The sequence below is a fragment of the Otolemur garnettii genome, unplaced genomic scaffold, assembly GCF_000181295.1.
Source record: "Otolemur garnettii isolate 467f Iridium unplaced genomic scaffold, OtoGar3 scaffold00057, whole genome shotgun sequence".
In the NCBI taxonomy this organism is placed as follows: domain Eukaryota; kingdom Metazoa; phylum Chordata; class Mammalia; order Primates; family Galagidae; genus Otolemur; species Otolemur garnettii.
The window spans coordinates 9,965,505-9,991,617 of NW_003852452.1; the positions used below are offsets into that span (position 1 = coordinate 9,965,505).

Genomic DNA, 26,113 nt, shown 5'->3' on the forward strand with positions numbered 1-26,113 from the left:
CCACCTTAGGTGTACGTGGCTGGCGCCTTAGCCGGTTGAGCTATAGGCGCCGAGCCCAAAGATTTTTATTAACATAAGACTAAGTGTTCATGTTAAAAATCTCAAAATTTACCACAAAAAAAGAGAAACAGCATATAACATCTAAACTAACTTAAGAAAAAAATATTGCAATGAGAAATAAATTTTTATCAATTCAGAAAAAGAGAAAAGATAAATGGCCAAAATAAATGAAAATTTAAAAATTTTCATAACTGCATGATAATGAAAATACCAGATATTCTAAGACTCAAATGCTTAAGATCTTGACATTACATGGGAAGAAAAAGAAAGGTTTGATAGACCAAAGGAAATGGAAAGAAAAATAAAACCAAAAGTAGAAATTAATAAAACAAATGAAACAGAGTGCTGGGGTAGAACCTGATGCTGGACCAAGCTCAGATTTCAGCTGCTCTGACCTTGACCAGCAGCCTCAAAGCCAGGCCCAAAGGGAAAAGTTCTGTGGAAACAACAAAGAAAAGCCCAAGACCTCTGGTCACCAAGAAGCACACACAGGAAAAGGGCAAAACCAAGAAACTACAGAAAACAGGGGATACACTGTGAAGCTGTCTCATTTTGTGGATGCCTAGCATTAGTTTCCTGAAAAATCTTCACACGAGTTCAATTTAGGGACAGTATCTTTGCTTTTTAAATGCTGCAGAACGGAAGAACATGCTTGGGCTGACACAGGGTCCAGCTCACTATGGAGATAAATTTATGGGACGAAGACACACAGCAGGTTATTTCTAATGGTACTGCTGGCTCAAGGACTGGATAAAAACTACTGTAAGTTCTGTTTACTCTCAAGAGAGCAACTGACTGATTACTCCCATCGATGCCAAGTGGAACACCCCAGATGAAGCAGCTGATGTGCTCTGTATGCAAGCCATGTGGGACTGGCTTTACGATAACTGGAATATTCACCCACTGAATACGCCTGTCACTCAGGGCAAATGCTGTGGTTAAAGAGGCTCCTTTCACACGGGCACTTCATGTAACTTTACTGCTGCAGAACTGAACAGTCTGGAGCCTTATCAAATCTACTGCCTCAGCCTCCTCTCATCCTACAGATGCTAATGAAAATACATCAGATTTGTTAATAAGAATGTGGAGATGGTGAGGGGAGAATCAAGAGTGGAAATTTTTTTAGTAGTTATAAAAAAAATTGAACAAATAAAACAGACATTGATGAGATTAAATAAGGTTTTGTTTTTTTTTTTTTTTTTGAGACAGGACCTCCCTTTGTCAACCAGACTGGAAAATAGGGGTGTGATCATAGCTCACTTCAACCTCTAACTCCTGAGCTCAAGTGATCCTCCTGTCTCAGCCTCTCAAGTAGTTGTGACCACAAATACACATGACCATGCCCAGCTAATTAAAAAATATATATATATATTCTATAAATACAGGATCTTGCTATGTTGTCCAGGCTGGTGTTGAACTCCTGCTGGTTTCAAGTGATCCTCCCCAAAGTGCTGAGATTACTGGGATTATAGGCATGAGCCGCTGTACACAGCCCAAAAGTCTGAATATAACTCTATCAAAGGTTGTATGACTATAGGGACCCCCTTGATAGTTGTCTAACATTGAAGAGTCCAAACAAGTCCACTCTATTTGCCCTAACTATGGAGAAATTTAAAATGCAGGAAGGCAAAGATTATAATGAGAAACAGACCTGGAATCACTTGGGACAATTATTAGGCAGATTAATCAAGATAAAAGCTGACAAAAGGGCCTAGGTCCCTTGATGTGACGCTTTGCTGGGAACTCAAAACCGAATGCACATCAGTGATCAGGGGGTGGAGAAGAGAAGTTTCTGGGATTCCTTTATATAGGAACCTCATGCACTATGGTACCAAAATCTGCTACTATCAGAGTGACAGAACTTAAAATGTTAAAATAGCTAGGATTATGGAAGAAGTTTGAATGAAACTGGAATATTTGTTTGTTTATTTACTTATTTATATTTCAGGTTAATTTGAAGACACAAAGGTTATGATGTTTGCATTTGTGAAACTGAAATGTTAAACAGGCTTTACCTAAATTTTTTTTTTTGAGACAGAGTCTCATTTTCTCGCCCCTGGTAGAGTGCCGTGGCATCATAGTTCACAGCAACCTCAAACTCTTGGGCTCCAGTGATTCTGTTGCCTCAGCCTCCCAAGTAGCTGGGATTACAGGCGACTGCTACAATGCCCGGCTATTTTTAAGAGACGAGGGCTTGCTCTTGCTCAGGCTGGTCTCGAACCTGTGAGCTCAGGCAATCCACCCACCTCAGCCTCCCAGAATGCTAGGATTACAGACCTGAGCCACTGTGCCTAGTCTTCCTGAGACCTTAATTACTAATATCAAAAGTTAGACAGTGGTGTTTAAATTCCCCTGCCTTTTACTCCACCACTATTCCTTTCAAGGGAGAATCACACTCTGATCTTCCTACTGTCCTGCTCTAGGTATTTCCAGATTGCAGAACAAAGTGCTCTTTTCTCATTTGGGATCCTAGAAAAAAGAGCCTTCACCGCCTGGGTGCATTTTCTACTTAAAATTTCTAGCTAGTTATCACTGCAAAGTGACTGTGATATACACACTCTCTAAATAACAGATTGAATCTGTTTAAATGGGCTGTGGACCAGAATTTCAAATCAGTCTAGAAGGACATTTTCATCACTGAAATCCATCTTTGATTCGCATTAGGTTTTCATGGTAATTGTCCAGCACTTGCAGTGTTTTTAAATTTATGGCCTAGCTTTATCAGTGATTAAGAAATGAAGTATCAGATGTTATTAAAACACCCTTAACATGGAGCTGGGGAGAGTGAAAGAGGGCACCATAGTACAAATCAATGTGATGCCTCATTTCATTCATTTAAATGCCTTTTTCTAATAGGAGAGGCATTGTCAATGTTAAAATCTGCACAGGGCTTTCTTTCTTTCTTTTTTGTTTTTAATTTTGCTTTCAATTTCAACTCGCTTTCACTCATCTTAGTTTTAAGTTTGTTAGTTTTTAATTTAATTTAATTTTTTCTTTTCTTCCTTTAGTGATTCTCTTGCTCTTTGCCTCCCAAGTAGCTGGGACTAGAAGCACCTGCCACAACACCTGGCTTTTTTTTTTTTTATTAGAGACGAGGTTTCACTCTGGCTCATGCTGGTCTCGAACCTCTGAGCTCAGGCAATGCACCCACCTCGGCCTCCCACAGTGCTAGGACTACAGGTGTGAGCCACCACTCCTGGCCTGCACAGGGCTTTCATTTTTATATTATACAATTATTTATCATGATATTTTTTATAACAGATGAACTGAGCAAGTTAATAAATTGAAAATAAATACCGAGACAGATAAGAAAAGGTTAAGTGCAGTGCCCAGTACAGTTGACATGTGGGTAAGTACTCTGGAAAAAGACTGATTAAAGTCTACTTCTTTTTTTTTTTTTTTCTTTTGAGATAGAGTCTCACTTTGTCATCCTCCATGGAGTGCCATAGTGTTACTCACAGCAACCTCAAACACTTGTGCTTAAGCAATTCTCTTGCCTCCGCCTCCCAAGTAGCTGGGACTCAGGCACCTGTCACAGTGCCCAGTTACTTTTAGAGACAAGATCTCACTCTGACTCAGGCTGGTTGTCCAAGTGGTAAGTGCAAGCAATCCACCAATTTCAGCCTCCCAGAGTACAAGGATTACAGGCATGAGCCACCATGTCAAGCCTAATTCTTAGTAGTATCTTTCTTACTAGATGTATGATCCTGGGCAGATTACTTAGCTTCCCTGTGCCTCAATTTTTTCCTTGATAGAACACGTATAACATAACAACAGTATTAACTCATTGTTGAGAGGATAAAGGTAGGGAAAAGATCCAAAATGTAAGATATATTCTTGTAGCACAATTCCTGACATAAAGTAATTTTAATGAATGGTTATAAATTTACTATACTTTTTGTATGTATATGACACTCTGAATTTTTTTTAAATCTATTTCTTTAATCTCAGGATTCCCTCTGTTGTAGTTGGCATACAATCAAGTTTCCAAAAATACTCCAGAGTATAAAACCTCACCCATAAATGCTTATTCTTACTCATCTGAAATTGAAATAAATCAGTAGATATTAATCAACTAAAACTTCTCAACAAACCACAGACAAGCTATGAAACGTAAGTGCTATTTAAAAGAGGAAGTGTGATAATGGAAGGTTTTTTCCTCTCTTCTAAAAAAAGCATGACACAATATAAAAGAACATTTATTAGGTTCTTAACCATGGCACAAATATCTTGACTATTTAATTTTTAAAGAAGACTTTTTATTTTTTGCAGTTTTTAGTGACTAATTTTTAAGTTATAGGCTAAATGCAGCAGTATGTTGAACTTATACAACTTAAGATAAGCATAATTTATAAAGGATTACATAAAACAAATAATAACTACAATAGCATTAGCTATAATTTAGCCAGTGTCAATTAAACTCTTAAGTATTTTGTATAGGCTTTCTTATATGACCTTCACAATGAATCAGGGGAGAGGGACCCTCAAACTGTCACCCTTGTAGATGAGAAAACAACACGAAATTTATGTAACTTGCTCATGGTTACAATTAGTAAGTGATGGAGCAAAGATTTGAAGGATTGCCAGGACTTCAAAAACCAACATTCCAAGCTGGGTAGTCCCAACTACTTGAGAGGATGAGGATCATTTGATCCCAGGAGTTCAGGGCTATGCTCACACCTGTAAGCAGCTACTGCACTCCAGCCTGGGCAACATAGTAAGACCACATCTCTAAAAATTAAAAAAAACAAAAAACAAGCACTGGGAAATTGAACTAAGTGGCCTTTCAGACCCCTTTAAAAAAAAAATAATAAACATGCTTTTATTTCTTTCATAACTTTTAAAGAGGGTATTATGCTATGAGCCTCTGCCCCTCCTAGCCACTCTCTGACTCTTACCCCTTTCAGGGAAAAGAGTGAGAAGGAATGAGAGAGACCGGGCATGTGGCTCATGCCTGTAAGTCTAGCCCTTTGGGAGACCAAGCTGGGTGTATATCTTGAGACCAGGAGCTCAAGACCAGCCAAAGCAACATAGTAAGATCCCATCTCCATAAAAAAAACAGAAAAATTAGCTGGGTGTGGTGGTTTGTGTTTATAGTCCCAGCTACTAGAGAGCCTGAGGTGGAAGGATCTCTTAAGCATAGGAGTTTGAGGTTACAGTGAGCTCTGCTGGGTAATAGACATCAAGACCCTGTCTCAAAAAAAAAAAAAGGCTCAGCACCCATAGCTCAGAGAGTACAGCACCAGCCACATAAACCGAGGCTGGTGGGTTCAAGGCTGGCAGATTCAAGCTTGGCTGGGCCTGGTAAACAACAATGAGAACTGCAACCAAAAATAGCTGAGTGTTGTCATGGGCACCTATAGTCCCAGCTACTTGGGAGGCTGAGGCAAGAGAATAGCTTGAGCCCGAGTTTGAGGTTTCTGTGAGCTATGACACTACGGCACTCTATGAAGGGTGACATAGTGAGACTCTGTCTCAAAAAAAAAAAAAAAAGGAAGAGAGAATTACTTAAGGTAAAAATTTTCAGATACAGAAAGAAACACTAAAAAAGTGAGCGAAAGAGGAAAGGAAAGAATTTAGATTGGCTGTTAGAAAAGAACTTCCTGACAACAAAAAGTGACATGGGAACACAATATCAAAGAACATTACGTAGGATAAACTGAAGAAAATACAACCTCGTGAAGGGCTGTCAACACACAAATAGTGTCAACATACACACAAGATGGGGAAGTACAAATATAGCCTACTTGGCAGAGCCTCACTTATAATTTAAAATAGAAAAATAAAAAAAGAAAAGTGGTAAAATAAGCTTGATGGCAGCAGTCAGGAGACTGCACTATAATTCTGCTAGCCTAAACAGAAGTTAGCAAAATGCTAATAACCCAAATGTTTGTGCCACGTTTTTCAAAGACTCTATCAACACACAGGTACAATTTTATAATTCCTATCAATCCACTATCCATTAAGACACAACAACTCTCTCACCCCTGTATGTTCATATCCAGATGAGAACCAGTATCCTATTACTAGCCTAGTAATCTAGGCTCAACATTAATCACTGTAAAAGTACTGTTAAAATAAAACCCTGGTTGGTTAGCTTCTCAAGTATGTATTGGAAGAACTTTGAATAAAAGATACCACAGAGACAACTTCCTTCAGAGATTTAAAAAACCCCAAACCGCAACACCACACCCACGCAGGCGCACACAGACTCTGGCGGAACTGTCAGTAGACCTGGGAAAGGCACATTTGTCTCAAGCTTGTTCACCTTCTTTCTCCCACATAAAACGTTCCCATAGGCAAAGATCCAAAGCTGACTGCCTCAGGAAGCTGCAGAGTGAACAATCGGATTTAAACCTTTCCAATGTCAGCTGAGTTTTGATGTGAACCTTTACCAACCTGTAAATGTTTCTAGTAGTAACAGGATTCTTTTCACTCTCATTATGAAAAGAAATAATATTTCTTATGATTATATGCTATCAGGGAAAAAAGCGCTATTTCCATTTAAAAAAATACATATACTCCAATCAACTGCTGTATCCCTTGTTTCCCTCTACAGTCGATGCCACCTCAAAGAGAAGCACTGTTTCAGCCTTTGGTCCCACTCATACCTGCTACTTTTACACAAAACAGGACAGACTGTGACCATTATTTATCTAGTTCTAGTTATATACCCCATGAAAACACTCCAGGAAATACAGGAGCATAAATACTTGTTTTAAGGAAAACTTAAAATCCAAGGAAGACCTACCTTGTGAGTACAGAAGGATCTGCATCTCTAAAAGAACACAGGTAAACACCTGTACCAGGTTCTCTAATCCCAGGAGCTCAAATGCCTCCCGAAGTGGGTAATCAGAAAGGGGGAGTTCATTGGGCCCAGGCCTCTGGCAGATGACAGGTTCGTAAACACCATAAAACTTCAGTGATCTCCCTGGAGGTGGAAGGGGAACTTCATAGAGAATATTATGGATATAGCTCTCCAGTGGCAAGGGTGGCGGCTGCTGTGAGGTAACTGCCTTGTAAAGCTGGATGAGGAATTTCTTGCAGGCCTGCATGAAAGGTAGCGGTGTGATCAAGCATATGCTTTTGGAAACATACAAGGTGTCTCTGCTGATATCGTAGGAGTTGTACCGCTGGAGTTTCAAAAGGGAAGTTGTATCTCCCTCATCGATACTGCTTGCCAGCGAGTCCATGCTGCAGGAGGATGACGCGTACACGCTGCTGTAATGCTCCGCGTTGTGCATCTGGTACAGAGTCTGCATGGCTGTGCAGATTTGCTTGCTTGTAACTTCTTCATAAAAAGTGAGAACAAAACCGTAGGTGCGAGAACCATCTTCCCTTGTAATTATAAACGAGTGGAACTGAGGGTCTTTATTGTCAGTTTGTGTTCTGAAAGACAGCCCTTTAGGCATGCACAACTGGGGAGGAAAGGGGAAAAAGATGTAAGAATACAGTATACAAATAACCAGAAAAAAGTCCGTTGCTTTTTAATATAACCAGACTCAAAAGGACAGGTTTTATCCAGACTTAACATAAGCAATAGTCTTAAATTAGAAATACATTGTAAGGCTGAGTGTGGTGGCTCAGGCCTGTAATCCTAGTACTCTGGGAGGCCAAGGAAGATTGCTTGAGCTCAGGAGTTTAAGAGCCGCCTGAGCAAGAGCAAGACCCTGTCTCTAAAAATGGCCGGGTGCTGTGGTGGGCACCTGGAGTCCCAGTACTAGGGAGGCTGAGACAACAGGTCCACTTGAGCCCAGGAGTTTGATGTTGCTGTGAGCTATGACCCTACAGCACTCTACCCAGGGTGACAGAATGAGACTCTGTCTCAAAAAAAAAAAAGAAGAGCTAAATATGCTAAATTTAAAATGCTTAATACGTATAATAAATTAGAATTGATTTTTAAAAATATTTTATTTATTTATTTATTTTTGAGACAGAGCCTCAAGCTGTTCCCCTGGGTAGAGTGCTGTGGCATCACAGCTCACAGCAACCTCCAACTCCTGGGCTCAAGCGAGTCTCCTGCCTCTGCCTCCCAAGTAGCTGGGACCACAGGCACCCACCACAATGCCTGGCTATTTTTTGGTTGCAGCCATCATTGTTGTTTTGGTGGGCCTGGGCTGGTTTTGAACCTGCCACCTTAGGTGTATGTGGCTGGTGCCTTAGCCACTTGAGCCACAGGCGCTGAGCCTTTAAAATACTTTAAATAAAATAAATAAATTTTAGAAAATCTCAAACATACTAAGGAAAACAATGTAATTAAACCATCCTAACATAATCAGTATTAATACTTATATATTTATTTCTAATTTGTATTACAATATGCTTTTTACATAGAAATAATTTACCCATGTTATCAGTCTTTTATTTTTTGATTTTTTGCAGATTTAATATCCCAATCCAGTGCAAAATTCAGTCTCCCAAATCTCCACATTAACAAGAAAACACAACTCTCCCTAAAAGTTGCATGTCCTGGCTCGGCGCCTGTAGCTCAACCGGCTAAGGCGCCAGCCATGTACACCTAAGGTGGCGGGTTCGAATCCCCAGCCCGGACCCGCCAAACAACAATGACGGCAGCAACCAAAAAATAGCCAGGCGTTGTGGCGGGCGCCTGTGGTCCCAGCTACTTGGGAGGCGGAGGCAGGAGACTCGCTTGAGCCCAGGAGTTGGAGGTTGCTGTGAGCTGTAATGCCATGGCACTCTACCCAGGGGGACAGCTTGAGGCTCTGTCTCAAAAAAAAAAAAAAAAAAAAAAAAGTTGCATGTCCTTTGTTCGAACTGTCAAAAAATGCTAATATACCTTTATGAGCTAGGCCCTGTAATAGTGATGCAATGGTGAAAAAGACAGACATGTCCTCTGACCCTACAGCACTTCCAGTGCAGCAAGGATGACAGATGACTATAAAATTATAAACTATAAAGAGAAGAACTATATGGCCCCACATACCAGAGGTGGCAGGTTCAAACCTGGCCCTGGCCAAAAACTGGAAAAAAAGCGAAGAACTATGAGAGGGTAAATTAGGGCTGCTGTGGAAAAAACATGGCAGGAAGGCAAATTAGAGAAGACAGAGCTACCAAGAAAAAATGAAGTCCCAACTGAAACCTGAGGATGAGTACAGGTGTTAGTAAGATACACAGGGCGGCATGTGCAAAAGCGCAGAAGAAAGAACATGAGGGTTTGGGGAACCGAAACAAGGTCAGTGTGGGCGGGGTGCAGAAAGCGGAGGGGTGGGGGTGGGGGTGGTGAGAGAAAGCAAGAGAGTTAATTAGAGGGAAGTCAAGGAAGGGCCTTCGGAGCCACATTAGAAGCCTGAGGACAGTAAGAAGCCCTGAAGGGTTTTTGGCAGGAGAGGGACAGAACGAGAGGTACCTCTTAGCATATCAATCTTGGAGCACTGAAAGCAAGTGGTTTTCAAAGGGCTTCCCAGAGAGTAGAAATAGGAATGCTCAGGGCCCTGGGAGTGGGAGGCCCAAAGAGGAGGCTGAAAGGGCCAGTGCCCCACCAACCCCTGTGCACATTCCACTTTTATTTATTTTGCAGAGTAGGGTTCTTACATAAATAAATAAATAAATGCCAGGCGTTGTAGTCCCAGCTACAAGGGAGGCTGAGGCAAGAGAATCAGCTGAGTTCAAGAGTTTGAGGTTGCTGTGAACTGTGACACAAAGGCATTCTACTGAGGGCGACATAGTAAGACTGTATCAAAATAATAAATAAATAAATAAAATAAAGAAATTAATTAATTAAAACTCTCGATGGTAAGATAGGATTAGGGCAACAGAATTGTCACTGAGCATGCAGATGAGGGGGTGTCCTGAATGCTCCCTAAAGCCACTTCAGACCATGGTTCTTCTCTTCCCCCTTAGAACCTTTGGCTTAAAGATATACCATCAGATTATACCACCACATGTTAGCTCTCTTTTCTATCCAAGATAATTTCCCAAGCAATTTTTTCCATTATTTTAAATATATTCTGTAGGCTCCGTGCCTATGGCTCAAGCGGCTAAGGCGCCAGCCACATACACCTAAGCTGGCGGGTTCAAATCCAGCCCAGGCTCGCCAAACAACACTGATGGCTGCAACCAAAAAATAAATGAATAAATAAATACACTCTGTCAACTACCAAATTTCTTCTCACTCTCAAGATCTTGCTTTTAACTGAATAACTACTTGATATTCCCATAAAGATGTCTAATAGGCAACTGAAACTTTCCATGTCCCAAACTGAAGTCTTGATTTCTTGCTTTAAATCTGTTTCTCCCTATTTCGGTCTTCTCTGTAACTCCTTCCATCTAGTTTGCCCAGGACCCAAACCCTGGACTCATCTTTGACTCCTCTCTTTCTCATTCACCCCCTGTCAATCCATCAGCAAATACAAGGTATCAGTCCTACCTTCAAAAACAGCTTCATTCATTAATTGCTGCCATCTTTTCTCTTACCACTCTAATCCAAGCCACCCTCTTCTCTTGCCTGGAGGACTGTAACATCCAGCTGATCAGCCTTCCTGCTTTTGCCCTTGTCCCTCAAAATCTATTCCCCACATCACAAATAACATGATCCTTAAATGACATTACGTGAGATCTTGTTTCTCTTCTGGAAACTCTCCAAAGGCCTCCTATGTCACTAGAAGCCAAAGTCCTTTTAATGGCCTACAAAGGTCTTGTGTGAACTGACCCCAGCAACCTCTCTTATATTGTAATTACTTATATTAGTGAATGGTAGATCTGGAGAGTACTGTTCCTTCTTCAAGCTGCATGGTGAGAACTACCAATAGTATGGTAGACTTTATGGCCCTTTCCTAGGCCATGGCTCTTGCAACCTGCAGATGTCAGCCCACAGATCTTTCTATGCTTATGGACCATGTTGGTGATCCACTGGGTATCAAGATTTCTTTGGCAGCTTTATAGAATGGATTGAGGATAACCTCAAAAAACTGGTACATGGAATCTTCACCAACCCAGTAAGTGTGCCCCACAGTGGAATCTAAATTGCTCCTCAGCAGCAGATTGAAGGCTTCGACCAAACTTGAGCTGATTTACACCATGATAGACGGGCTTGCCACAGGTTGCACCCCTAGGAACTGGGCATTTATGGCCACTGTGGTGCACACAAACCCCACATGTGAACATAACCTTGCTTGGCCTTGTGTCACAGTCTGCCCACTTTATCCAGCTGAGTAGCGTGCAGAACCTTGTGGAAAGCTCTCTGCCCTCATCTTGCACTATTCTTTTATCCTACCTATTATTCTCCGGCAACAGTAACACATTCCTGTTCTGTGAACACACTTACATGTGCCTGTCAATATCTGTTGTTCACTCTCCCAACAACTATCTTCCCCTAGGTATTCGTATCTGCTCATTCATTATAATAGGTTGTATTTTCTTTTCTCTTTTACTTTTTGAGACAGGGTCTTCCTCTGTTGCCCAGGGTAGAGTATAGTGGTATCTGAGCTCACCGTAACCTAACTCTTAGGTTCAAGTAATTGGCAACCCTCCTGTCTCATAGCCTCCCAAATAGCCAAGACTACAGGCTCATGTCATTGTACCTGGCTGATGCTTTTATTTTTATATTTTTGAGACAGAGTCTCAAGCTGTCGCCCTGGGTAGAGTGCTGTAGCATCACAGCTCATAGCAACCTCGAACTCTTGGGCTTAAGCCATTCTCTAGCCTCAGCATCCCAAGTAGCTGGGACTATAAGCATCTGCCACAATACCTGGCTGTTTTTCTTTTCTTTTTTTTCTTTTTTTTTTTGCAGTTGTCATTGTTGCTTTAGCTGGCCTGGGCCAGGTTCAAACCCGCCAGCCTCAGTGTATGTGGCTGGCACCCTACCCATTGAGCTAAGGGTGCCACCCATGATGCTTTTATTTTTTGTAGTGACAGGGTCTCTTTTGCCCAGGCTGGTCTCAAACTCCTGGCTTCAAGTAATCTTCCCACCTTGTCCTGCAAAAGTACTACAATTACAAGTGTAAGCCATCCCGCCAACACTTAAAGTGGATAAAGTGGGCAGACTGGGACACAAGGCCAAGCAAGGTTATGTTCACACGTGGGGTTCAGACTGTATTTTCTAAAAATGTCTCCAACAATATTTCTAGTTTCATATGCTCTTCCAGAACCTTGCCATTCTCCAGCTAAGATGTGGAGTCCATCCTCCTGTCCTTGAACCTGGGTTAGCTACTAAGAGTGCCTATACCAGGAATTGTCAAACTTCTCTCTGTAAAGAGCCAGATAATAGACGTTTTAGGCTCTGGAGGCCATATAGCCTTTGTTTTTTGTTTTGTTTTTGAGATAGAGTCTCTTCTTTTATGCCCAGGCTAGAGTGCAGCAGTGTCATAGTTCACAGTAACCTCAAATTCTTAGGCTCTAGAGATCCTCTTGCCTCAGCCTCCTAAATAGCTGGGACTACAGGCACCTGCTACATTGCTCAGCTAGCTTTTCTATTTTTAATAGAGATAGGGTTTCATACTTGCTCAGGCTGGTCTTGAACTCCCGAACTCAAACAATCCACCTACCTCAGCCCTCAAGACAGGGTTACAAGCATGAGCCACCGTGTCCGGCAGCCATACAGCCTTTGTCACAACTACTCACAGCTCTACCATTGTACCACAAAAGTAGCCACCGACAGCACACATCCTGTCTTTGTTATAATAACATTTTACTTATACAAACAGGCAGTTGGGTAGATTTGGTGTGCGGGCCCTGCTGCCTACCCCTGGCCTAGTCAAGTAAAATGCAATAGCAATGACAAGTGACACTGAGTGACTGTTGAGGCTGGGCTAAAAACATCTCTATGACTTCCACCTCCCTCTCTCTGGTCACACCCTAGGGAGCCCTGAGGCAACATAGGAAAAGTTGGGCTGACTTGAAGCTGCCAGGCTGGGGAGACCATCTAGAGGGAGCCCCAGCTACATCCCCAGACCAAGGGACAGACCTGTGAGGAGCTTTCAGATGATTCCAATCCTCACCCTCTGAACTGCCCAAACTGACACTGAGGAGAAGAGAGAGCTACCCACCAAAATCCACCCAAACTGCAGATTTATAAGCAAAGAAATGATTTTGTCGCTTTAAATCAAGGGTCAGCAAACTACAGCCCTGCTATGATTTAAATGTATGTGCCCCTCCAAAATTCATATGTTGAGACTTAAACCCCAGGGTTGACAGTATTAAGAGGTGGGGCCTTCTGGGATGTGATTAAGTCATGAGAGCTCTACCTTCATGAAAGGATTAGTGCTCTTATAAAACAGGGTGAAGGGAGCACCCAAGAATGGTTTCTCTCCTCCTGTCGATTCTGGCATGTTGAAGACATAGCCTTTGACCCCTCCGGGGACACAGCAACAAGACACCAACTTGGCGGCAGAGATTAGGGCCCCCTTCAGACACTGAACCTGCCCATTCAGCCTCCAGAACTGTGCAAAACAAATTTCCGTACTTATTAAGTTACCCAGTCTCAGGTATTTTGTTTGGGCAGCAGGAATAGACTAAGATAAGCCCTTAGGTTAAATAGAATCTGCCACCTGTTTCTGTAAATGAAGTGTCACTGAAACAGTCACACCCGTCCATCTACGCACTGTCTATGGATGCTTCTGCACTGCAACAGCAGAGCTGAGTAATGGCAGCAGAAACTGTACACCCCACAACAACTCAACTATTTGCTATCTGGTTCTTCATGGAAAAAAATTGGCAACACCTGTTCTAAGCCACTATGAGGCACAGGATAAACTGTCATGCAGCAGTAGATAAGGGAAACATGCCCTCACCTCGCCAAGTCTGCAAGAATACCACCTTAGAGAGGTCTTCCACCACCTTCCCATAAGAAAAGCGTCTTCCTCATCCTTTATTGGATGATCTTTATGTGTGTGGGAAGCAATTCAAGTCTCGCAACACTATACACAAATGTATAATATATGTAGGTACACATTGCTAGTATTCCATAATTGTGTTTGATCTCTAGGTTGCAAGCCACTCAAGGACTGGTACCGTATTTCGATAACCTTTACACGTCCAGGAGTACACCTGTGGAACAATACACTATTTAGGGCCACAAAAGAAAATGGTGAATGATGGCAAAGATTAAAAAAAAAATTAAGCTCAGCATCAGTTTGCAGTGAAAATGCCTTTGTATCTGTCATTACTGAATATGAAAAACTTGTGGCTCAGTGCCTGTGGCTCAAGCGGCTAAGGCGCCAGCCACGTACACCTAAGGTGGCGGGTTCGAATCCCCAGCCCGGGCCCGCCAAACAACAATGATGGCTGCAACCAAAAAATGGCCAGGCATTGTGGCGGGCGCCTGTAGTCCCAGCTACTTGGGAGGCTGAGGCAGGAGACTCGCTTGAGCCCAGGAGTTGGAGGTTGCTGTGAGCGTGATGCCATGGCACTCTACCCAGGGGGATAGCTTGAGGCTCTGTCTCAAAAAAAAAAGAAAAACTTGTAAAACTAAGGTAGATCTACTTAATTCTTTTTATATATGTTGACTAGAATTAAATTGCTATGTGTATTTGGATAGTATAAGATACAGACTTAGGTAAAACCCACAGATATTTATATTTGCTAGGGGGGAAAACAATTACTCCTGCTCTTAGGAATAACTGTATAACAAAAGGCTGTGACAGGATCTTTTCAAAATTATTCCTTCAAGGATCAGCGCCGACAGCACAGTGGCACAGTGGTTACAGCGCCAGCCACATGCACCAAGGGTGGCAGGTTCGAACCCGGCCTGGGCCAGCTAAACAACAATGACAACTGCAACAAAAAAATAGCTGGGCGTTGTGGCAGGTGCCTGTAGTCCAGCTACTTGGGAGGCTAAGGCAAGAGAATTGCTTAAGCCAAAGAGTTTTTGAGGTAGCTGTGATCTGCGACACCAGGGCACTCTACCAAGGGCGACATAGTGAGACTCTGTCTTAAAAAAAAAAAAAATTCTTCCTTCAAATTAAGGTTTGATCTCATTATAGCAAAAAGTCAGTGAGTTGCTCTGGGGATAGTGTGAATGAAAACTCATCTGATACATTCAGTGTGGTCAATAAAGACTGTAGAAGGGATGATCTGAATTACTTTCCCTCCACGCTTGTTCAGCATAGTGCATGACACAGAAATATTTGTTGAATGAAAAAATTAATAAACAAGAAAACAAACAAAAACAATAACTGGGGGTGAAGGGTCAGATTTAGATCCTCTCTGGATCCAGCCTGCCGTTTTTTTTTCCACCAAGAAGGCTACACAGAAACACAGTGACCTCCAAAGTCAACAAAAGTTTTAATTCAATTGACAGGTTTTCCTGTCATCGTAAACCAAAAAAATCACAGCTCAACTGTTTTTGAACAGCTGCCAAATATTCCCCTATGGGTTTGTCACTTTCTCGAGCACACATTCAAACATTTACAGGAAAAGCTTGCCAAAAGTTGTGCTCAAAGTGAAGGATGACTTTTTATGCTACAGATAACAGATGTAAGAATTTCTCTTAAATGTCCCTATAAATCAAAAAAAGCAAGAAATATATTTCTAATCTAGAAACCATGAACTGAAAAATGCTATTGTTTTTACATATTTAAAAGACCAGAATTGTTGTATCTCAGGAGAAAGATACTTTAGTCTCAGAACACTTTGAGATATAAATCAAGATTTGTTTACCATCATGTTAAATATCCTTATTATCTCATAATATTGCTTTCTATTGACAATAACCTCTCTCCATCCCACCTTCCCACAATAGAACAGGTGACAATCTGAGTTGTCATTGGTGATCAGATTACCACTGGTAACCAGGTTACTTTAGCCAAGAGCCATCTGTGTACACCTTCCACTTTGAGTAAGCAAATATTCTTATCTCTCTGAACTCTTTCAGGCAGGCTGGCTAAAATTCTAGTAACTCCTTTTCCTGTATCCTACAGTTCTATGACTCCAAAAGCTTTTCTCTCAATTATACAAATACATTCATGCCCATAACCATATTTCGGTCAACAGCGGACTGCATACAAGATGACATTCAGAGCAACAGGCACGCAGCCTAGGTGCATGGGAGGCTATGCCAAGCAGGTCTGTGTAAGTACATTCTGTGATGTTCGCACAGTGGTAACATCACCTAACAATGCCATTTTCAGAATTTCATCCCTGTCTTTAACAGATGCATGACTGAAGAAGAGAAACTATTCCAAAAACTCTCAAAGAGTTGGTCAGTTTGCCATTCTTTTTCATCTTCCTTCAATAAATATTCATTTTATCCCCTACATTACATCTACATTTGTCTCTACAAAAGACAAATATGAAAATAATCCATTCCTTTAGGGAGCTCATAGCCTAAAAGGAAAGACGGACATCTAAAGCGATAGTTAGAAAATCTTGTGACCGGTGCTGCTGGATTGTGTTTAAGACGTCATAGGAAAAAAGAGAGAGAGAGAGAGCACTTAACTACTTGTGCTTAGAGATGGTTTTGTAGTGGAGGTGACACCCAAATAGACATGGCCAGGGAAGCACAGTAATGTAAGCGAGTAAGCCTTCCTTCATTGACTCATCATCGGAGTGTCTGGTATGTGAAAGTCAAGGGATACAGCAGTAAGAAACTGTTCCTGTCCTCCTGGTGCTTATGTTATAGCAGGAAATATACAGGTGACTACTGGCTACATAATTATTTAACTGCAAGTGAGACAGGTGATACAGAAAAGGCACAAGGTCCCAGGAGAACCTAGGGGGACCTCAGGCAGGGTAGAGAGGGTGGAGGGAAGGTAAAAGCCAGGGGTGGCTTCTCTGAGGAAATCACGTTTAAAGTGAAATCTGAAGGATCAATAAGATTTCATTAGGGGAAGGAGAAGTGGAAGAGCCTTCTGAAGAGAAGCAACAGAGTAAGTAGAAGCCACACTGCTTTTGCTACATAAGCAGACATAAGCAGAAGCTACAGGGTGAAGAATGGAGCGGGTCAGAGCAGAAGGCCTAGCAGACAGTTACTGCACGAGTCCAGGTTAAGAGATCTTCATGGTTGGACCAGGGTGAGTGTGAGAAACAGAGGTAAGTAGATCGATAACTGACTGCATATGCGAGAGGGTGAGAAAGGGAGAATCTTTCAAGGATGATGTACAGAGTTTTGGTCTAGGTAACCAGGTGAATAGTTGCAAAGTTCACTGACCAAGACTGGTGGGAAGAACTGTGAATTCAGTTTCAGACTGAATTCTGTTGAGCTGGAGATGTTAATGAAATATTCTAGCTGCAACGTTAAGGAAACAAACAAGTTTCCTCAGCAAAATGGCTGAATTAGAATCCCACTGCTATTTTTTTGAGACAGGTTCTCACTCTGTCTAGCATGATCACAGCTCACTGCAACTGCAAGCTCCTGGGCTCAAGCAATCCTCCCACCACAGCCTCCCCAGTGGCTAGTACTATAGGTGCCAAAAGACCCAGCTACCATTCCTATGATTCTACTGTGAGACATGCATCTAAATTTGGCTCAAAGTGAGGGCTTACTTTCTTTCTAATGTCAAACCTATAAATGTAATTTGAGGTTATCCATGTCAAATTCAAGTACATGCTAAGTTTGAAAAAAGTATGTATACAGCCCCTTTTCCTTTGAATCTTGCAAATTGAGCCTCTGAAAGGTTTCTTCAGCCAGCCTTTTACCTGTACTCTCTGATCATCATTCCATGTCACCCTTTCTTACACCAAAGTAAACAGTAAATTGTAAATTAAGATCTTCACAATAGTTATTTCTTTTTAATTACCAGAAATGTCATACTCAGATGTTTCATTTCAGAGAGATAATTCAAAATAGAATCCTTGTATTTCATACAGCTTGTTCAAAAACTGACCAGGTTTTCTTCCTAAAAATCTTAGGGGCAATACATTCTTTTTTTTTTTTTTTGCAGTTTTTGGCTGGCCTGGGTTTGATCCCACCACCTCCAGCATATGCGGCCGGCACCCTACCCTTTTGAGCCACAGGTGCTACCCGGTACAATACATTCTTAAGAATAAGATTTCAGCTGGGCATGGCAGTTCACACCTGTAATTTCAGCACTTTGGGAGACTGAGGCAGGAAGACTCCTTGAGCCCATGAGTTTAAGACCAGCCTGGGCAATATGGCAAGACCTCATCTCTACAAAGAATAAGAAAAATTAACCAGGGGTGACATATGCCTCTAGTCCCAGCTACTCGGGAGGCTGAGGCAGAAAGATTGCTTGAGCTCAGGAGTTCAAAACTGCAGTGAGCTCTGACTACAGTGCTGCACTCCAGCCTGGGTGGCAAAATGAGGCCCTATTTCTGGTGGGAAAAAAGAATACGATCTATTAACTAGAATGTTAGATAAACAGTCATGGATGCCAACATGCAGATTACCTCAAAGACATCTGAAAGGGAAGTGGAGAACTTCAACCCTGTGATGTTCTGTTTCACTGAAAACAAAAGGTACACACTGGAAGTAGCAAAGTCCATATTTACATATGTTAGTGCTAGGTGATTAGTATGCAATTGTTTATTGTATTGTTCTTTCTGTTTATGATACTTTATTTTTCATAAAAATAAATGAATCAGCAAATAAGAGAGACATAAAAAGAAATTAATTTAGAAACAATTTCATTTGTCTCTTGAATTTATTTTCTACTTTATTTGTACTATATTCATATAAATGATACATGACTTTTTTTACTTAACAAAGTTCATTGCTTTGGGTACTTAATTAATATTTGAAATTAATGACCTTTATTCAAAGCACCATTGTTCCTTGTTAGAGGAAGAATCAACTGATATTACAGAAAGTGATGACTCATTGCAGTGGGATTTTTGCTAAAGGCAAGACAAAGCTTTATACTTTTAGGTGGGAATAAATTATAGCTTCATATAAATGCACTTACTAATAAATCACAGAGGAAATTAAGGGCAGTAAATCTATGCCCCCAAACGGAGAGTAGTTTAATGGGATGCTTTTCAGAGATTTTCAAAAAGCGCAAGCAAATCCTTTTAGATTTGTAGCAATAAAAAATGCTATGTGGTATTTAACCATCAAAAAGCAAGCCTTTGCATTTACTCTACAAAGGGAAACTTTTGCCACTTACATAAAATAACCTTAGAGGCAAGAGATAAAAAAATCAAAGATAAAGGAAGCTGATAATTGTTTTAAAGATGAATGGTTTGCAGAGGAGAAAAACCCAATCATAGATATCTTACTATTAAAAGAAAGAAAACACATCAAATGGGACATTTAGTTCCAAATGACTGAATTCATATTGTAGTAAGAACATAGTTTTGGATGCCATTCTGATTTCTCACAGAATAATTTATCTTTGAAATATCTTACTAATTTAAGAAGACTAAGTACTATAATCTATTGACATTCTTATCTATTTTTCCATTGCTTTTTTTTTTTTTTTTTTGAGACAGAGTCTCACTCTGTTGCTCTGGGTAGACTGACATGGCATCATAGCTAAAGCAACCTCAAACTCTTGGGTTCAAGCAATCCTCTTGCCTCGGCCTCCCAAGTAGCTGAGACTACAGGCACCCACCACTACACCCAGCTGTTTTTTTCTATTTTTAGTAGAAATGGGGGTCTCATTCTTGCTCAGGCCAGCCTTGAACTCCTGAGCTCAAGCAATCCACCTGCCCTGGCCTCTCAGGAATGTGAAGATTACAGGCATGAGCCACCACACTTGGCCTCCACTGCTTCATTTAAATACTGCTTTCCTTAATACCTTTCTATTAATTTGCTACATAAGCAGCTGATAAATTATTTTTGTCAATGCTCCTTGGTATTTCAGTCAAATGTTTGTCTGGGCTCCTCCAAGTCTCATAAAGATAACAAGCAGTTGTGCTTAGTATATTCAGTACTGTCTTCACCAAAGATGATGTTAGGCATCCACAGGACTAACTTACAGCAAAATGGCGTCTCTGATTATTTTGGTATTAGGTAACAGTTCAGTAAAATAGCAACTTTGTGCTCTGTGAAGGATCAAAGCCAACGTGCCAAGTGCGTTAGGCACCTGTCCTTACAAAAAGCATCCTGCTATAACCCTGGAGCAAGCCCAGACGGGAAAGGGCTCACTACGATACAGAAATACCACGAAGGGTGCAGTGTGATCCCTATCATTTCTGGCACAGATCAAAACTAAGTTATATGGTTTTTCTTTTGGGGAAACAGTATGGCAGGTGGGAAAAAGCAAGCAAGAGAGTAAAAATGACATGGATTTAACTTCTGGGCCTCATTATGCAACTTTGGGCAAATTACTTAAACAGGAGTAAGAATTCTCACCGGGAATACATGTAAACGTGTATGCAAAAATGACACACATAAAGAACCAGGCAGCCGTCTACTGACTATAATTTCTTCCCCTTAGATTACCAGGTCAGAATGGAGTCTTCTGTGTCTTTCGTCTTTACTACCTGTAAAACACTTAAACAGAACTACACCTGTCACAGAGCCTCAGTCCCACTTTATTCATTTCTGTATCCATCACGCCTGATCGCTGATTTGCTCCCTTTGTGAATTATGTAATCACAGAGTTGATGGAGATCTAAAATATCATCCAAACTTCTAAAAACCCTTCCTAAATCATTTGAAAACTATGACCTACTTAATTTCTAAGACTCTCTAAAGAAGACTTATAATCACCTCTGGTTAACTCATGACATTAATTCAGATTCCTTGTAAACAAATCCCCACTCATGTTTAAATGATGCATTTAAGTTTCTTTCCATCTTTATGTTGTTTGGGAAAATGACAAATTACAAGCCTATCATACAACATCCCTTAAAATATGAAAACTATAACTGGGCTCTTTCCATCAGGGCCCTCTCAGGCAAACAAAGTAATCACTGTTTATCAAAGTGTCCATGTATTAACACAAACCCACAACTCAGCTTAACAGCAGAAAACCAAAATAGACTTTGAGGGTCTACTGTACACACTCAGCTGTGAGAACCCTGGGCAAGTAACTTAATTTCTCTGAGCCTCAGTTTCAACATCTGAAAAATAAAGACAATATCATATTTTCCATAAAATTCCTTAAAGGATAAATTAAATGAAATAATACAGACATTCAAAATACAGTCACTATCTTTATCTTAATAAAATAAAAGGCTAAAGAGAGAATGGAGAGGAAAAGAAGAACACATACCATATTCACTGCATCTTGATCAAAAGGGTTCCATTCTATATTCTGAGGATAGTGGGCGAGAACTTTGGATTTGAATGTTCTTCTCAAAGGACTCTGGTCAAAATTTTCACCTACAACAAACAGTTAATATTTAGTATCTATAACTTTCCTAAAAGCATTATAGTTTTACATTTATTTTATAGATATAATGACTGATAACACAGATATCTGATTCAGTTTCTACCTCTAACAGTCTGAGTTGCAAAATTCCCAATGGATAACTGAATAACGTAAGAGACCTGCCCTTAAAACTTCTGAATCTGAATTTTAATTCTCAGACAATTGATACTTCAAAATAAGATATGATAATATAATTGTTACTATAACCTAATTATTATCCTTATTTCAATATGTGGTAATAAAAAAACTATATGAAAATATTTAACCAAAGAAACATCCTGAATTAAGCTAATCATACTTTGTATAATTTTGAAATCTCATAGATAGATAGATCTATGCTATGGTGCTCAAAGGAGGAAATTCTGCTTGAGTTTCCACAAAAATCTCTGGTAAGTATGATTGCATATCCATGTTCCTAAGTCACTGAATTAGAAACATCATTGCTGAGCTCGTCTCATTTATTAAACAGAATTCATAAAACACACTAACCTTTTAAAATAAATGAGCTATTTATTATAAGACAAATTTATTACCTGTCCAAATTCTGGAAAGATAAAAGTAGGCCATACATTGATTATATGTAAGAAAATTCAATAGCTGTCAGATCACTTCTTTATCACCTTTACCAAATTAATTCCCATAAGACCTGTTATCTCCAAATGCTTTAGTTTCATAACATATTTTAATGCGGTTGGATTTTTTTTTTTTTTTTGGAGACAGTGTCTCACTTTGTCACCCTCGGTAGAGTGCTATGGCATCACAGCTCACAGCAACTTCCAACTCCTAGGCTTAGGCTATTCTCTTGCCTCAGCCTCCTGAGTAGATGGGACTACTGGAGCCCACCATAACACTCCGCTATTTTTTTTTTTTTTGCAGTTTGGCCAGGGCTGGGTTCGAACCCATCATCCTCGGTGTATGGGGTCAGCACCCTACCCACTGAGCCACAGGTGCTGCCCAATGTCAAAAAGCTGGAATCTGGCTCAGCACCCATAGCACAGTGGTTACGGCACCAGCCACATGCACCAAGGCTGGTGGGTTCGAGCCCAGCCTGGGCCACCTAAACATCAGTGACAACTGCAACAAAAACATAGCCGAGCGTTTAGACGGGTGCCTACAGTCCCAGTTACTACGGAGGCTGAGGCAAGAGAATAGCTTGAGCCCAAGGGTTGGAGGGTACTGTGAGCTGAGATGCCACAGTACTCTACCAAGGGTGACAAAGTGAGATTGTTTAAAAAAAAAAAAAAAATTGGGGAACAAGGAATTAAAAGATCTTAAAGTAATTTCATTGTCTCCTGAGTTTTTCTCCTTTTAAAGTTCTAATTAAGTGTAAAATAGAAGCTGTTACAGCGAAAGATAAATGTCACTTACCAGTATATGTACAATGAGAAATATCACAAAGCAACCTAATTTATGAGTCACATTTTGGAATCTAATTAGACTGAGTTTTCTATTTTGGGTAAAAATATGAAAAGAAAGATACTAAAACACCTTTGAGTGCAAAAGTTAACAGATCACTGAAGGAGGGAAAAGTCACACTCAAAAATTTTGCTGCAGACTGTAACATAAAATATGCAGGATTTTTTTTGAGTAAGGACACATAATTTAAACATATCTGCTGAGGCAACTAAGCTACTGTTCTAATTGAAGTCTCTGGCTGATGATCATTCTGCTTTTGATTCTCCTAACTTATTTAGACAAGTATTCCATCTCTATTTTTCTTGTCAACACTTCCATCTACTAAGAATTGAGATCTTTCATCTCTAGAAGAGAAACTAAGGAGAGTTTATTAATTTTTGCACCAAGTTTTAGGACACGTAAATATCAAAAAGTTAATGGAGAAACGTGAAACTGTCCATGACAGCCAATGTGGCCGAGGAAGAGATTCAGGGTTCAGAACCACTGACTTCAAGGATAAACGGTGCCTTTAAGATGATATTAGGTTTTCATGTAAATATTAACAATTTTTAGTTTATTCACTTCTTCGTTTAAGAAGAAAAAGGTTACTTTTCATTTTACTTTAGGTCCAAGAAAAAAATAGAACAAAACAAAATGAAAATTCCCCCTTAGTTCTAAAAGACTATATTGCTGAATGTACTGCTGACATAGCCACAGGGTATCCTCACATCATAGACAGCCATCAAGAACCTTCCTCCCTCACTGACCCTCAAATGCCAGAAATAAAATATGAAATACTGCAGGAGAAGAAATAATACATAACCTATGATATAATTTCCTTGCAACACTTACCTTTTAATGAATTCCTATCTGCTTATGTTTAAAATAGTAACATTATCTTTATTCATATATCAAGTTATTAACAAGACAGGAGATAAATCAGAAAAATCATGACAGTGCCATTCTTAATATAGTTTTTCTGTTAACTAATATCCACACCCTCTTGAGGTACAAGGAACCAAAAAGAGAGAGAAGGAAACCACCTCCAGAAAGAGATTTTTACAAAATCAAGAAAGCCTACAAAACAGTTAACACAAACCAAACAAAAGGAAAAAACCACCACCGTCGCCATCACCACCTATTATTGGCCTGCCAGAAAAAAAAAGGAAGGAAGAAAAAGTGAAAGACCAAAGCTACATATACAGCTGTCTTGGCAAATACCATTCTGAAGGAAACTGGGAGAACCAATTATTAGAATATCCCTGCTACAACTACATATCAACTTAATTTTAAGCAATAGTGCTAAATAACCCCTACTAAATTTTAGCTGTGATTAAGCTTTTCCTCCTAAGAATACAGAAAATATCTGCCAAGAGAGCTTAGAGATTACTCCATACATTTTTTCAAGGCTTGAAGCAAATGAGGTCTTTATGAAAACTGAGATACAGATGAGAGAACAGAAACACAAAATCATACTGCTAAGTTTGCCCAAACAAAACTGAATAAAGACACATTTATCATGGGTTTGAGGTGAATTAAATACTGATTTCTAACACCCCATCCTTTTGTTAAATTTTCATTTTTACCTGAAGTCGTATTTGCAGCATCTTGGCTCTGGCCATGACGATCTGCTTCTAGCCATTGGTACAAAACTACATAATGTAACAGAAACAAAAAAGCTTTATGAACAAAGAAACAAACAAAAAAGCAAAAAATGACTTTGCGGAATGGAAAATGAGATTAAAAAATTAAACAAAAGCAATGGAACAGAAGACGTTAACATCAACAGCGTGCAGCTTCACACCAATGGAATGCAGGGTATACGCTGTTAGTGATAAGAAGGCAAAGAGAATCGGTCATTTTAACAAAGTAAATGAAATGATATTAAACATCTCTAATAGTTATTTGCATGGGAAAAAGCACATACATTTTTATTTCAATGCTAATTTGAAAAGAAGTATCAGGAGAAAGCTAATGTTTCTCTAAACAGATATAATACAGGTTGGGTATCCATTATCCAAAATGTTTGGGATCATTAGTGTTTGGGATTTCATTTATCTGGACTTTAAAATATTTGCATTATACTTACAGGTATAATCTCAGAATCTGATTATATTATCATCCCTCATCTGAAATCCAAAACACTGGATATAATCGGCGCTCATTTTGCATTTCAGATTTTTGGATAGCAGTGCTCAACTGGTAAAGTATGACAGTAAGACTAAATGATCGACTTTAAAAATTACATCTCAATCACTGAGTGATTTACCTATTAGAATAACATCTCAATCACTGCGTGATTTACCTATTAGATAGTCCAAAAAACTGACTATTCCAAACACTGACAAGGATATGAAGTGACAGGAACCCTCATTTGTTACTTATGTGAATGCAAAATGGCACAGCTACTTTGGAAGACAGTTTGGCAATTTCTTACAAGGTTAAACACAGTCTTATCATATAATTCCATAACCCCAGTCCAATCGGGAGAAAACATCAAATTCCAAGACGAGCCACCTATCACAGACCTAGTAAGTACTTGTCACAACCGCTGAGGACACTAAAAACAAAGAAACTCTGAGCAACAATCCCAGCTAAGAGGAGCCCAAGAAGACCTGACAAGTGACACAGATGGGATCTCTCAACACAAAAGGACATCAAGACAAAGCAAATCTGAGTAGAGTTAGGTAACAATAATGTATCAAGATTGATTTGTTAAGTTTTTTTTTTTTTTTTTTTGGCAGTGTTTGGCCGGGGCTGAGTTTGAACCCACCACCTCAGGCATATGGGGTCAGTGCCCTACTTCTCTGAGCCACAGGTGCCGCCCCTTGATTCATTAACTTTAACAAATGTACTATGTCACAATATTAATGACAGGGCAACGATAAATGTTTTTGTTGGGGGAGAAAGGGTACAGGGGAACTCTATATCTCAATTTTTCTGTAAATCTAAAATTACTGTAGGAAAACAAGTAATTTTTAAAACTACATTCTAATATTTAAGGTAAAGAAACAGCATATATTATTTTCAATCTCATAAACAATCTACCTTTTGTTAAATCGTGTTCATCTATGCGAATATAAGCTAAAACCTTCTCTGTCCAGAGATCCCATTTAATCAATTATCTTCAACACTACTAACTATGAAATGTCAACTGGTGCAGGAAAGTTTACTACTACAAGGACACTGACTGATAATAAATTCATAATAGAGCTCTGTGACTGAGCAGCTTTGAAAATATCTGGATGTCAGGAGTTTAAGGCTACAGTGAGCTATGAGAGGACCACTGCATTCCAGCCTGAGCAACAGAATGAGACTCGGCCTCTAAAAAAAATAAAAATTTAAAAATTAACAACAAAAAATCCAACTATTGGATGTCTCTTATTGATTATTCAGATGTTAGGTAGCTTTTTTTTTTTTTTTTT

General features: G+C 39.9%; 1 protein-coding gene across 2 annotated transcripts in view; it reads right to left on the reverse strand.

Moving 5' to 3' along the window:
- DENND5B (DENN domain containing 5B) overlaps window positions 1-26,113 on the reverse strand; it is a 192,394-nt gene that overhangs the window by 80,806 nt on the left and 85,475 nt on the right. The window contains exons 2-4 of one of the 2 annotated variants that reach the window (XM_012806795.2): window positions 24,275-24,340; window positions 21,135-21,244; window positions 6,812-7,478 (exon numbers count right to left, since the gene is read on the reverse strand). In XM_012806795.2, the coding sequence (XP_012662249.1) occupies window positions 6,812-7,478; window positions 21,135-21,244; window positions 24,275-24,340 (843 nt within the window). The remainder of the gene's footprint in view (window positions 1-6,811; window positions 7,479-21,134; window positions 21,245-24,274; window positions 24,341-26,113) is intronic. The other variant, XM_023514699.1, reaches the window with a different exon arrangement.